This window comes from Alternaria atra (genome assembly GCF_907166805.1).
Source record: "Alternaria atra isolate CS162 genome assembly, contig: 23, whole genome shotgun sequence".
Classification (NCBI taxonomy): Eukaryota; Fungi; Ascomycota; class Dothideomycetes; order Pleosporales; family Pleosporaceae; genus Alternaria; species Alternaria atra.
In genome coordinates, this window is record NW_025091321.1 from 1,658,531 (window position 1) to 1,673,121 (window position 14,591).

A 14,591-nucleotide genomic window follows, 5' to 3' on the forward strand; every position below is an offset into this window, starting at 1 on the left:
CCCGTGTCCACCATTGACTTTTCATAATCCGCGATACATAGTTCCCCGAGATATCTCCGCCTATGTATTAATCCCATACCTGCACATCCGATAGATAGGCATAGCCAATTTCCGATCGTTGATACTACGTGTACACGAAGTTGATGGCTTCCGATAATTCGGCACTTGATGACTTGTCGATACAACATGTATTCACCCACACAAACTTTACCATGTCTTCTAGTGCTTGACGGCAACACTGTAGTATCTTTGTGAAGCCAGATTTCTTTCAGTGGCAGCCGTCCGAAGTTTGAGTTCTTGGTATGTGACCTCTTCGCTCTCCCACCAATGTAAAAGGATGGCATATGGTGATACGGAGGAGCCCTCGAACTCATGGAATTTGAGATCAGTTGCATGGAGTAGGCGCATGCTGTTAGTAAGTTAGGATTCAACTCTTCCGCCAATTGTCAGGCGCAATATCCGGTATCGAATGTTGCAGCAAGTGTAACCGTTATAGTGAAAGGATTGTTGTTGTAGTAGTGGTGTAGTGCAACATCGTAGGCACGAGTGAGATGCGACAAGGCTGGGCGAACAAGCCATGGGAGCGGAATCCTGCAGGTGAAATCCTATCATCGCGAGGCGGCTGACCGAGAGCTTGATCATAGTTGTTTCACGCTTGCGAAAAGTCCACGACAAAGTAAATGAACCACGATAATGGTAGAGAAAAGAAGCTGACCTTGGTTTATAGCAAGGTACTTCATATGTAATGCTGGTATAGGTAAAGTAATGATAGAGGAATGTTGCACTGCGGAGATCGAGTTTTTGTATAACGTAGCCGTGATGCACACAAAGAACTAGAGTCAGCTGGAATTAACAACATCACTACCTACCATGATAGCCTCCGTTACTGCGATATGAACCAGTACCGCGAGGTTGACTCACACCTCAAAGATGATCCATGAATCCAGCTAAGCTACCCTGCAGAACGCGCATGTGAAGGTTGCGATTCTCATAGCCTCAGCCTAGAGCTCAAACACACCCTGCTCTTGCTGACCCATTCCAAACCAGCTTCCGAGGGCGTTCCACGCACTCTGCTTCTCGCCTGGCAACTGAGTGCCATCGATCTCCTCCTGGGTAACGCTGTACCATTCTTCCTTCGGGATCCATCCAATGTAGGCACGGTCTCCAAAGCCTCCGATCCAGTATATCTCCTCGACGACCAGACGCACCCACTTGCTCTCGTGGATGCCAGAGCCCGGTAGCCACCACGCAGCATCCGGGTGTTTCTTGACATAGCAGGCTGTCACACCCAGCTTCTTAATAGCATCCATATCAATGTCTTCGAGACGGCCCACGAGCGAGAAGCGGGGAAGCGATGCAGGACTGCGCCATTTATTGTCTTGGGGGTGCCACCGCATGCTCAGGGTAATGTTGGAGCCGGCGTCTACGTTCTTGAAAGAAGTAGCGATGGTGATGGCAAGGATGGTCGGGTTTCCTGAGTCGGATTCACAGTCGCCGAAGTAGTCCATCAAGCCTATGGGCGCGCCCCCGACATCCGAGGGTCGTTGCTCGGTGGTGTGGGTATTGGGGAAGACGGTGGATAGGGTACCAATGGTCTCTAGACTCATGATCTTGCGGGCTTGAACGGCGGACTCGTGAACGGTTGGGATCTTGAAACCAGATCCATCGCTGGAGGACGGGTTCGCGAAGAAGTTCTGTGGTGATGGCAGGTTGGACGCTGCAGTGAAAGAGATAAGGCCGACGAGGGCAGCTTGGAGGTGCATATTGTTAATGTTTGGACTTTAGTAGCTTGGAGATTCAGAAGGGTGTTTGCAGAGCTAGATAGCTTCGACGAGCTGTCGGTGAAGGTGGTGGTTGATGGCAAACAGCGACGCGTCCAAGCGAAGCTACGGGACGTATCATGCGCATCATGCGACCCCCCAACCACGGCGGGGATCTCCGGCTGGGGTCACGATAAAGTCCGTTGCGGAAAGCATAACCGCGACTGGCATGAATCCAACTTGGTAGAAGGCAACTAGACAGGGCATGGCCGCGCTGCGTAAAAGTGGTCTGAAGATTAATGGGGAAGTTCGCGTGTCTAATCTGTATTATGTTCCACTTGGTGATGGCTCGCATTATCTTATCAGATCATCTCTGTACAGCTGTGGAGGCGAGTCGTCCGTCCCTAATGTCTGGAGCCTTCAGATACCACAACAACGTATACGATAGATTCCATCTTAGTAGAAATATTGTAGACTTTCTGCGCCAGCATTTCATTATGCAAAAATGTAACAGTGATTAGACATGGCCGAGTCGATGGTACCGATGTTCACGCTCTCCGAACGACACGCTAGCGTAGCACGTGATCTCGGCTAATCCGGTGAGCCGCTGTCCACAGCCCTGGAGTCATTTTGACCCTCTCGTCGCCGCCTAGTCATCGAACACCCAACGACCGCAACCTGTACGTATTCCGCCTATCCCTACGATCACATCTGCATCAGAAGCGAGGCCTTGCGAAATCAAGACTCTTACACCCCGCACCCGACGCTCGAAGACTACGAGCCAGACCGCTAATTGGACTTTGCCACCACACAGACTACTTCGAACGACTCATCACACCCATCAACAACCGCAAATATGGGAAAGGTTCACGGATCCCTCGCTCGTGCCGGAAAGGTCAAGTCTCAAAGTAAGTCTTGGCTCATGTGGAATGGTTGAAGAGCGTCTGCTAACAATGCATAGCCCCCAAGGTAAGCTCATACCCTTCGATACATACACGCCTCCTCGACAGACAGCGACACGCCGAAGCACGATAGCGCGACAACTGCGGAGACGGATGGAGTCGATTTGGATGATGGACAGCCGACTGACACACGACACAGGTTGAGCCCCAGGAGAAGAAGAAGACCCCCAAGGGCCGCGCCAAGAAGAGGCTCACATACACCCGCCGTTTCGTGAACGTCACCATGACCGGTGGCAAGCGCAAGGTCAGTAGAGATTGGAAACCTGCGTGATGGGCAAGGACTGACATACTTCAGATGAACCCCAACCCTACCTCATAAGCCAAGCATGAGAGGACGGGCGTATGAAACGAGCACGATGAGCTAGAGAATACGGTCATGAATTCGGTTTCCTCAGGATGGCTATGACTCTGGATCAGAGGGAGTGGGAATCACGGACGTCGCCACGGCACGTTCCTCAGCAGCAGCATGATCCCACACTTTGGGATGATGGGGGCATATTCATGGCGTACATGTACATTCTGCTTTTTGCACAGCTGCATCACGAAATCTAGCTGCTTGTGTTCCCAACCTTGGCCATCTTCAACTGCGTGATATGTGTTGCCTTGCACTGCGTTTGATAACTTTGCGCGTTTGCTTGAGACTTTCCATACAATGTTTGATGATCTCGCGCGATACTTCGATCTCACATTTCTGAGCACTGGCTCCGTAACGCTATTGTTGTACTTGAAGGCGGCCAAAGCTACCTGGGTCAAAATGGAAGACTGTCCACCCATAGAGACGCATTCCGGACGGCGTTCCTCCCAATCTTAGTAGACTCCTAGCTTCCTGAACTCTGCATTACTTGTCTACTCATTGACCTCCAAAGTTCTGCATTGTAGATCTCTTACGATAAAAGCTGCGGCGGGAACGGCAGGTCCAAGCGGCTGTCTACGTCACACCCGAACCTCACTCCACCTCAGCTGCAGGAGCACCAGCTAACTTCACCTTCCGACTTATTTTCAGCACGACACCTACAGCAATCATGTTCAAGCGAATCTTTGGAGAGGTAATATACGTTCAACTGTTTCTGAGTGTTACACACTAACCATCTCCAGCACGGCGCAAAGAACGTCGTAACTCTGTTCCACGCGCCCTCGAACCAAGCTTCCACCCGCGTCCTCACTCTTCTCAAACAAGCCAACGCACAATCTGTTGCGCACGCGACTGAAGACCAGGCCAGCTCGCATAAAGCGCAGGACAAAGCCGAGCGCACCGAGTTCGAGCTCGATGTCACAGAGGCCCCACCGACAACCGACCAGCTCAAGAACATCCTGGATTACTTGGGCGGACCAGGCGCAGCAGGCAAGGTGATCAGCGGAGCAGAGAATGAGACTGATGCCATGAGGAGGTTGAAGGCGGATGGAGGGGCGTTTCAAAGACCGCTCGTCGTGGACTGGAACCAAGGAAAAGCTGGTACGTATCGGTGGAGGAGAAGAGAGGTTGTCTGTGCTGACCTTTATAGTCGCTGGAGAGAATGAGAGCGAGATCATGAAGCTGATACGCTCGATACCAAAGGAGACGGAGAAAGTGTAGAGGGCGGAGAGGCATGGCCTGTACTACACTCACCCTATTCAGCTCGTGATACTAGGATCTACGCATTGGACAGGACTGCTTAGTCTTTGAGATGAGTTCCGGACTCAGCATGTCCTAAGGCTCCCCCGCTACTAGCTCGGAAAGAGACACGCTGCTAGGCGACTGGCGGCTGCATCATCAGTAGGACATTGATCCAACACATGCATATGTAAAACATGGCTCAGGAAAGCTTCTTTCGATTTGTTATGAAGTGTGAGTATGGTGTCATTTTGTCGCTCATCATGTTTCCACGTCTCGATATTTCCAATCTTCTTAGTGGCTAGTCTCTTTCCCCATCATGTCCTCGCCAGCCATTCCGTATCTTTGCATTCTGTCCCACAGCTGTATGTGATGACCAATGGCATGAGTGGAGGGGCAGCGCGCGCAGCTTGTGAGTGTTCGTCACTCACGTTCACCTCCTCTTTCTGTTAGCGCCAAGACCTGTTGCTCCTTCCACCTGAAGCAATGAGGAACTTCTGTTTGTTGAGCTACTACCGCTACTTCCGTGAATCTCTCAATTCTTCTCTCCCTCGCCTTTCTCGCTTTTGCAACTGCGCTTTCTCCCTTGCTATTGCTTCTACTCCTACCGCAGCTGCCTTCTCCTTCAGAGCGAATTTGGCGCCGCTTAACTCCTTCTTTCCCTGCAAAGGTAACATCTAATTGTTCACGCAAAGCCTTGAATACGCTCGCGCTTCTCCTGTTGAGCCCACTGTACGCTCAGCTATGTCGGAGTCTGCCCATTTGTTGGGCACTCCGCTCGCTACAGATACGCCAAATCCAACAGCTACAGACGAGCAGCCTGCGCCTCCCGCCAAAATGAATAATTCTGTCGTCGATCCAGTCAATCATGCAACTAAGGATCCCAAGTTCGGCCCGGGCGTCGGTCAAGCCTTCTTTTCTACGGGGCTCGGGGCTCGCGCCGCTCGTTCGCTAGATCCTACTTGCACGTCTGTCATCACACGCAGCGTCCAAGGTCCAGCAGTCGTGGTACATGCAGCAACGTACTGGCAGACCAAGTACAAGAGCCAGTAAGTTGCCCGCCGCAAGCTAGCTTGAAATGAAACTGACTCATTTAGATGTCTTTGCATCTTCCCTTCCCAAGGATGGACCGTCGAAGACCTCTGGGATGCCGAAGATCTTCATGTCGAGGGCAGGAAGTTCTGCGATGAGAGGTTGACCTTCATCTCGCGGAGCACCTACTACATGGCGGATAGGTTCGCTAGAGATTGGGCGCGAGCGCATCCGGATCGAATCGACTTCACAGGGCTTGAGATGGGGAACGTTTACGATATCAATGATCCGCTTGAGATCATTGACCAAATCTTCATCTTCGGCGAGCCTATAGACTTCCCTCGCGTGTTCCTTTGGCATGTTGCTCACATCTTGATCGCTACTTGGATCGAGACAAACAAGGCGACCGATACGACAGTGCGGATGAGCCTGACGCCACAGGCACGGGCTGGGAGTCAAAAGACCGCCAATGGACAGGCGGGGCCTTCCTCCACCCCTACTAATGCGTCTGACGAGAAGAACTCCAGTAAGAAGGATCGCAAACTAACACGATTTCGGTCCAGCAAACTGACAATACCGACAGAATCTTCGTCTGCTGTCGAAGATCCACACCTCACGACGGTCATGGCTTCCGGAGCGCCAGACCCGCCCGATACACGCCCTGTATTTCAGCGCGTTCCACCACAAGGTCCTGTACACACTGGAGGCCATTCTGGACTTATGAGGGGCGGCGATGCGGGTGTCGTCATGGGACCTTTTAGGGTATCGCCCAATATGCATGCACTACCCTTGAATATTCCGAAGGCCAACCGCAACATGGGATCTGGGTCGTACGGCCAGCAACACGGCTGGGTCGAGAACAACAACCGTACTATGTACGGAGCGTACCCGCGGCAACCCTCTGGTACTATGCCTAGCATGCAGTCACACCACTTCATGTCGCCGCAGATGGCAACGGGCCAACACATCCCGCAACCGATGATAGCGGGTTCGTCACCGTACGTCCAAGTGGTTCATTCAGGGCATGGGTTTCAGCAACATGATCCTGGGATGGTTCCTCGTACACACATCAACTATCAGCAAGGCATGATACAGACTCAGCCTATGAACCCCGTGTTTCCTCATCAGCCAAATGGCCAGTATGTCTCCATGGGCAACATGACCAACAACATGCACCATGCCAATAATATGATGTCTCAACACCAGGATCCTCGCGCGCCGATGCCTCGTCGTCCTAATCAGCGCAATATCCAAGACCTCTTCGATCCTTATAGTGGCAACAATCCCAAGTTTAACGGTGCGCTAGGATATAACAACGGGGGTCGGAAGGGTGCCAATAACAATTTCGCGCCTCAGCCTGGTCGTGGACGCAAGGTGTCGAACATGGGTGGACGTGACACGTATCACAGGACCAACGTTGATTACAATGCCAACGTCTCATCTAGCGGATCTCGCAACTCTGACTTTAACGCTCGACGTCGTCTTTCTGAGGATGACCCGACCATCACCGGCGACTCTGTCTCTGGTTGCGGTCACACGTGGATTGGACCAAAGAACTTAACCGTTAGTGAGCTTTGGATAGGGGATTTACCGGCAGATGTGGGTGAAGACGAGCTCATACAGCTGTTCAAGCAGACTGTTGGTGTTACTGCCATTGCAATTTCCTTGAGGAATAAGTTTCCGCAAAACGGTACTCATGCTTTTGCTACGTAAGTCTGCTCCTCTTTGCCTCTCTGAAAACGCTAATACCTCTAGATTTGCTTCGTCTGCGGACGCCAAGGCAGCTTTGGGCATCACAAAGTTCAATCCTCAGCTACGCGGTGGGCGTCTTATCGTGACAGTACCGAGGCGTTTCTACCAGAAGGACCAACCCCCAACCTCAGGCTACTTTGATCAGACGCATACCGGGCAGGCAATCGATCGCACTAATCGTGACGCTACACGTATGTCGACTCAGCAAGTAGAGGAGGCTGTTGGGGACCCAGATACAGACCCGGCTGCGGTGAAAGGAAACGCATTATACTCTCCCCAGGATGCTAGAAGCGGACTGTCGAAGAAACTACCGACGCAGTCGGAAGTCACCGATCACACAAGGACAGGAAATACCGAACTTGAGATGCCCAAACACCAGCAGAAGTCTCCTACGAAGAAGTACAAGGGAAAGGCTAAGCGCGAATCGCCGGTCAAGAAGACCAATCCAGCAGAAAAGACTATCAAGACGTCTGGAAAGCTGAACGCCGATCATCCGGCTATCACTAAAGAGAATCAGACTGGCAAAGAGCCTCTTCATACGGTCACTGAGCTTATGAAGCCAGCAAGTACCGATGTTGTTACGTTGGCCCAGGGCCATATAACCCCTACGATTGACGCTATCCTAGCTGCTGATCAGTCAGAAAACACAACGCACGACCTGACTTTTCAACTGCCCGAGAATTCTAGGGCGTCCGATATTGTGCGTGAAGACGGAAAGCCGCCAACCGAGCCCAGCTCCGATGTCTCGCCTGCATTTGCGGGCAACCAGTTCCGAGTTTCAGAGACTGCACATGACAGTATCCGGGTTGCTGATGGTGGTAAGAGCACGAGTGCTGAATCTTCCAACACACCTTCAAAGGAGTCATCCTCGCAACTAGCAGATGATAGCGTCTCGGATGATGAGGCTAAGAACGACAGCAGCTTCCATTTGGCGCCAGAAGTTCAGCCTGACTCTGTGCATGTGGAAGCACAGTCAAAGATTGGAGACAAGACTATGCCTTCGAAGTGGGGTGCGTTACACTAGATCCAATTCTGATTCGCAATAGCTCACACATGCAGATATCTCCGATTCACCGCCTGCAGCTACCGAGACCGACCTGCGTGATCCCCAAACACTGCACACTGAGCGATCTTCGAACCAGTCCGAAGGAGCCGCATCCGCGCCGCCAAAGGAAGCGACAACACCTGGGGTTCCAAAATTGCACAATACGCAAGAGTCCGCAGCGAGTACCACAAGCGATACTGCGCCCACTTCTGCTCTAGATAGCGCAGTACTGTCGACAGCCACAGAGGTCTCACTTGCCGATGGGACTAGAAAGTCTGGCGCTCCGCAGATGCAGTCGCTCCACCCATTTGCGAAGAACAAGTCCCAGGCAAAGAAACAGAGGGAGGCCAAGAAGAAGCAACAGAAGGTGAGTGGCAGAGATTCTAAATATATGTGAGACATACGCTGACTTTGGATCTTGATCTCTGCAGAAAGAAGATGCCGATCGTATCGTTAAGGCAAAGGCCGAGAAAGCCACATCCTCGAAAAAGCCTGTTGATGATCTCACCATTCAGCCCAATACTGGGTCGCTTACAGACTCGGCCAACTCGTCCACGACTACAGACGCAATTACCAAACTGGACAAAGGCGCTACGACTACAGGGAACAAGAAGTCCAAAGCGAAGGCAAAGGTACCAACAGCGGGTGCCAGCCCTGCAGATCGCAAGAACAAGGTTAATAATGAGGAAGAGGCTGGTAAGCTTGATGGTGCTATAAAAAATCCCAAGAAGATCCCTTCAGTAACTCATAAGTTGGACAAGGTGGAGGTCTCCAACGCCGAGCCAGTCGAGCAGGAATCCTCGGGTCGTTCTGGGGCAGAATGGGTTCCTGAACCCACTCCCTCACGTGCACCGCCTACCCCTCCAATGACCCTCAAAGCACAGGTCCCTTCCCAGAAGATGCCCACCCAGGAAGTAAATGATCCCTATAAGCACACATTTAATCAATCCACTCACACTCCAGGCTCTCAAGTCTCTCAAATAGACTCAAATTCGGGTCTCAAACTTCTGTATTCAACCGCCGACGACCTCATTCCCTCCCAGCACGGTAAGTCAGAAGGTTCTTTCGATGCCATGGCAAATCCCAAGGTACTGACACTGCGCCCAGATACACCCTCTTCAGAGTACATGTCTCGCAGTTCTTCCCCCTCCACCTTGGTTGGAGAAGAGGAACGAACGTCACCACTTGGTCACACCAATCCTGCACTCAATCCCCCAGACCCCTCGCAGCCTGTTTCCGTTTCTGTTGAAGCACCCCAGGCCGACACTGCACCAACTGCAGCACCCAAAAAGAAAAAGAAGAATTCTAAAAAGAACCAGAAGACTGCTGCAACTGCGACTAATCCTGCACAGCCTAGCACCGGCGAGGACTACCATACCTATGATCCTTTCACCTCGCAACTGAGCCATATAGATGCCATTCGTCGTGCGGTCAAGTACGACACTACGTCTTACTTTGCACGCACGAATGCGCGAATCGAGAAGGAAGCCGAAGAGTGGAAGGAAGCTGGTCAATTACCCAAAGCGGGTAAGTCCTGCTCCACCTACAAGGGTGATGTAGCTAATATGTACTTACAGGTTGAAATGGGGAAGTGTGCCGCTCAGATCCAGGATTACTGAAACGACTTTCCTGACATTAGGTCCGAGGGGAAAGATGTCTCGTCCTCAACGAGGACGCTGAAGCTTGGAAGAAGGACAACTCCGATTTCAACTTCACCTGATCGAGAAGCTGTTGTTAGTGACAACTACTGTCTGCTATTTCGGATGCGATATCATGGCGTTGCTTTACTGTCTTTCCTGAGCACTCGTAGCGACAACTCCCACTGCTGGGGGTGGTGTGATATGGCTGGGATTTGACTAGGTGCAATTATTTGAGGAATTGAAACGAACATCTTGAAAACTCTAAATTTTGCGTGCATAGTGATGCAAGAATCGTTCTAAGCCAACATTATTGTGGGCCTCTTTGTAGTCATAGTCCATGCAATAAAACATTGCGCCACTACTTTTTGCATGTATGGAGATGGAGTCGAGTGAAGCCTAGTTATGTTATGCTATGGCTTCTTTTTTCTATCTCTTCGTTCTATTCCATGAGCGTAGGCTCGAACTTCTCCTTCCTTGCCTGTCCTGCACCCGAAGCCTTCCACGCAGACAGGATCAAGTCCACAATGGCGTCCACACCCTGATCCCTCTTGACAACCGCAAATATCGTGGGACCACCCTCACGCATCCTCCTGCTATCCCGCTCCATGACGTTCAGGTCTGCGCCGACAGCCTCGGCGAGGTCGATCTTGTTCACGACCAGCAGGTCTGACTGTGTGATGCCCGGCCCGCCCTTCCTGGGGATCTTGTCACCGCCCGACACGTCGATAACGTAGATGATGAAGTCGGCAAGCTCACGCGAGTAGTTTGCAGCAAGGTTATCACCGCCGGACTCGATGAGGAGGAGGTCGGTATTGAACTTTTGGTGTAGGTTCGTAAGGGTCATGAGGTTGACGGAGATATCTTCGCGGACGGCGGCATGGGGACAGCCTCCTGTTTCGACAGCGACGATGCGCTCACTATGAGTGTGTCAGACTTATACTAGCTATCAAGACGTAACGTATGGCTGGTCTTACGCAGGCAAGGCATTGTTCTTGGTCAGAAACTCGCAGTCCTCTCGCGTGAAGATGTCGTTTGTTACTGCGGCTATAGAGAATCGTGTTCGGAGGTGTTTGCAGAGGGCTAGCATGAGCGCTGTCTTTCCGGAGCCTACTGGTCTAGACTGGTCAGTGTCTTGTGCGTATATCTTGCCATGTCAACCCTGCCAAAAGCCAGACGTCGGCCGAGCAGTGCAGGGCCATCTGCATATCACGCGGAATCTATCGTACCCTCCAATTCCAATGGTGAAAGAGCGGTCTTCCCAGTCTCTTCCCTCGATTATGGGCAACTCGCGCCCCAAGTAACTTCCTGGTCCATCGAGAATCTCGTGCGTATGACCATGATCCGCGGCAGTGTGCGAATGCGACGCGCTTTCATGTGAGTGGCTGTGAGACATTGTTATATTGGACCGGTATTATGATTATCAATTGGTAAAGAGTATGCCAGCAAGCATGAGTAAAGCTCGAGGTTCTCCATGGTGGGGCAGATACAACGAGAAACGTGGGGTTCGATTCGGCGCGACCCTGGTAGCGAAGCTTCCATCAACAACACCGATCATAGGCTGACAGTCGCCGACACCCCTCTCGCATAAACAAATTTCGACGACCGTATCAAAGGCGGATTCAATGCGAAGGTGATGATCATTACCGTAGCGTGCCACGATTCGACAAAGGCGTCCTTAGTCGGAGGATACGGGAGTGCTCGGACCATGACGCGGAGGGATCATTGCTGCATCACAGCTCACGTCCCTTCCCTCCCCCTGCATCCTCATCACGATCCTCGGCACCCATCATATGACTTCCAGTTATAGTTCCGTTCTGTGAATTTCACGGACAAGCATGTTCCCACATGGACCTGCCGTTCCTCATCAGCGTTGCAGAGGGGCTTGTATACGCACAGGTATGAAGGAGAGTATGGCATAGCGGAGCAACTTTCGCTTCTTCCATCCTTCAATATCGCCCAGACCCGCCACACAGCCACAACATTGGATAGGCAATTAATTTCCACGATTAAGTGTTCATATGCGATAGCCCTGGTACCTGCAGCAGACATGACGCAGTATGTTGCGCCAGTCGCAGGAGTATGTAAAGCCAGCGCAACACCCGCAGACTCGTGGACCCTGTTTTCTTCAGGGCCATCGCGTTTTCAGGTTTCTGCGTCTTAATCGAGATCGTGCGACTTGGGTATACTTCCCCATACGGCAGACCTCTTCCTTAATTAAGAATAGTTGTTCCCCTTCTGAAACTCACGTTCTTCGCTCGCGTTCCCCGTTCTCTCTTGTTTGTTTATTTGTTTGCGACGAGCTTATACGCGCATCACTATCTAATGTCTACGATGGCTGTTTCCTGGGATAAACCGCAACACACCAATCTTACGCTATGGGATATTGATCGAGAATTCCAAGATGCTCATGAGGCGTACGAGCAATGGCAAGCACGCCACCGTCGCTCGCGGTCTAAGTGGGCGTGTTTGGGCACGAAGAACCGGGACGATGCTGTTGGCAAAGCTCTGAGCCTGGGGCGGCAGGTTCAAAGAATCATGGAGCAGGGCAAGCAAAGATTTGGAACACGGTTCGAGGAAGGAGACAGTAAGTTCGAGATTCAATACTGAGGGAATGGAAACTGACCATATGCAGCAAAATGCCACACAATCCTCTCAGCGCAACTCTTGCGAATCCAATACGAAATCAGACAGCCACTTTACGAAAGCGTTTTCTCCTCAACACCAATAATACCCATCGACGACATAATTACGATCGCTAAAAGCACCCGTCGCGCCTGTCTTACTGCCCTGCGCGAGCAATACGCACGTCTCGAATCGCCCATCCTATCTCCCATTCTGCCTCCCCCGCGCTTCAAAGTGGAGTTCTGTCCGTTCGCAGACAAACTTCGGAAGGATCTCAAGGAATCCAAGGCGAGCACATTGCGAGCGAAGAAGGCCTCACCCCACGATAAATACGATGACCGAGAGATCTGTCCAGAATGCGATGCGTGCATCTCCGTCGCTTCCCACTCTGGACTTCCTGCGTATAGATGTATACTCTTCACCTCGCATATTGCGCTAGACCCAATGGCGACCGACGATAAAGCAACCTTCGCATGCAACAGCTGTTACAAGACCTTCGACGACTCATACGCTTTCCTCGATCATTTCTTCCAAAAGCAAATTGGCAGTGAGAGAAGCTGTTTGCGCCTCTCCGTGCAAAGGAGCTCAAGCTGGTTCTTGAACGAGCAGTTCCTAGAGAGCGATCCTTCGGTTGTTGAGCAGTGCTTGAAGAATTGCATGGCAAGAGAAACTATGCGGGGCAGGGGTCATAAAAAGATGAGGAGTCAGATTACTATACGACAAGTACACTCTAGGGAAAGCGGTTGAACTGCCCGGAACGCGAAACCACAGCATATTCCACGAACTACATCATGAGTTGCGATAACAAAACGACTGCGTACGAGCGACCTACATCTATCTGCATCACGCGACTCTATGACACGAACACGCTCGTCGGTATTACCAACCTGATATTCGAGTCCAAACACCACAATAAAGACCCTACACATGGCATCTCTCGCCCCGCAAATACGTTCTACACAAAAGGCTAAGCCTTGGTATGAACGCGGACGGCGCGTTGTTTTGTTTCTTTACCTTTCTTCGTGTATCATACACGCTTTTTTTGTACACATAAGTTTCTACTCTCACGTCTAATGTCGTAATGTCTTTCTCGAATACCTCAGGATCGTAGCATACCACCATACGAACGATCATACATATACAGTCCAATATCAGAACTATGTCGCAATTTTGCTATCGTTAAGAGCGTCATTTATTTCAAAGTCTACACGTAACTGTTGCGTATGTCTGTGTAAGAAGCTCTTCTGAATCTAAGAACCACACTCTTCATTACATCTGAGTGTTGATCATCTCGTCGCATAAACCACGCAAGCCGTGATACCCGTTCGCCCAGACACACGTCAGATCCGTCAAGTTTCACATTGGCGGCCACGATAGTCGTCAAGGCATGACAACTCAAGAGGAAAAAGAGAAGGACCGAGAAACGTCATTTCCCTCGGTCCTTTTGTTCCTAAGTGTAACATTGTTTCTTGGCCAAACTTGCTCACCGCCGCCACAGTAATGTAAATCAATACTGACGTTTCCAGGCTATGATACTGCAGTCAAACTCAGCTAATTACGTACCTGCCAGGTTCCACCACCTATATATTCCGAGAAACGGGTACTGGCAACTGCATACCCGCGACATCCATGATCTACATAAACCCTACCCAGGGGGTTCAGCCCAACACCGAGCCGACATACCCGTCTTGTATCCGCCTTTGCAGTGTTTTTTTGCTCAGAAGATGAACGTGACGCGCAAACTATGTGAAACGATGCTCGGCGAAACCCACCATAACCCGACTTGGCTTCTTACTGTACGGAACATCCCTGAGGAGTGATTATTCCGCTCATGAGAGGGAGATTTTCCGCTTAGAAGTTGTCTTTGAGTTATCTCTAGCTTACATGGTTTGCCTGCCGTGCTATAGTGGGAAATTAGAAGAAGGGATGTTCTTGGCTGGAAGGCCCATGCCTAAGCCCATCATAGCACGCTTTTACGATATACGGATACGAAGCTTTTCATCATCTCACTGTACATGTACTTCTGATTATGACTTAGTCTATCTTCGCTCTGCATGCTTTTCTGGAACCTTTTTCTTTTCCACGACAAGGCCGAGCGTGGAGTCTGATAGAGCCATGGCGTAGAGTTGTCAATTCGCGGCGGAAACTGGGCGGGATTGGCAACGTCTTGGATGGCAGGTCTACCGT

General features: G+C 51.1%; 5 protein-coding genes across 5 annotated transcripts; 3 read left to right on the top strand and 2 right to left on the bottom strand.

The window, feature by feature from the left end:
- Positions 1-1,001: 1,001 nt before the first annotated feature.
- Positions 1,002-1,763, bottom strand: ALTATR162_LOCUS4140 (uncharacterized protein; the record flags this gene model as incomplete). Its single annotated transcript, XM_043311750.1, has 1 exon — positions 1,002-1,763. One exon carries the CDS (start codon positions 1,761-1,763, stop codon positions 1,002-1,004), a length of 762 nt encoding a protein of 253 aa, XP_043167685.1.
- Positions 1,764-3,744: 1,981 nt separating this feature from the next.
- On the top strand, positions 3,745-4,295 carry ALTATR162_LOCUS4141 (uncharacterized protein; the record flags this gene model as incomplete). Its single annotated transcript, XM_043311751.1, has 3 exons — positions 3,745-3,768; positions 3,818-4,175; positions 4,225-4,295. 3 exons carry the CDS (start codon positions 3,745-3,747, stop codon positions 4,293-4,295), a joined length of 453 nt encoding a protein of 150 aa, XP_043167686.1.
- An 855-nt stretch (positions 4,296-5,150) lies between these two features.
- Positions 5,151-9,724, top strand: ALTATR162_LOCUS4142 (uncharacterized protein; the record flags this gene model as incomplete). The annotated part of the gene is made up of 9 exons (XM_043311752.1): positions 5,151-5,362; positions 5,411-7,054; positions 7,101-8,107; positions 8,157-8,509; positions 8,574-8,988; positions 9,027-9,056; positions 9,106-9,189; positions 9,250-9,669; positions 9,720-9,724. 9 exons carry the CDS (start codon positions 5,151-5,153, stop codon positions 9,722-9,724), a joined length of 4,170 nt encoding a protein of 1,389 aa, XP_043167687.1.
- A 497-nt stretch (positions 9,725-10,221) lies between these two features.
- Positions 10,222-11,175, bottom strand: ALTATR162_LOCUS4143 (uncharacterized protein; the record flags this gene model as incomplete). Its single annotated transcript, XM_043311753.1, has 3 exons — positions 10,222-10,699; positions 10,757-10,897; positions 11,009-11,175. 3 exons carry the CDS (start codon positions 11,173-11,175, stop codon positions 10,222-10,224), a joined length of 786 nt encoding a protein of 261 aa, XP_043167688.1.
- A 938-nt stretch (positions 11,176-12,113) lies between these two features.
- Positions 12,114-13,151, top strand: ALTATR162_LOCUS4144 (uncharacterized protein; the record flags this gene model as incomplete). The annotated part of the gene is made up of 2 exons (XM_043311754.1): positions 12,114-12,366; positions 12,415-13,151. 2 exons carry the CDS (start codon positions 12,114-12,116, stop codon positions 13,149-13,151), a joined length of 990 nt encoding a protein of 329 aa, XP_043167689.1.
- Positions 13,152-14,591: the final 1,440 nt, after the last annotated feature.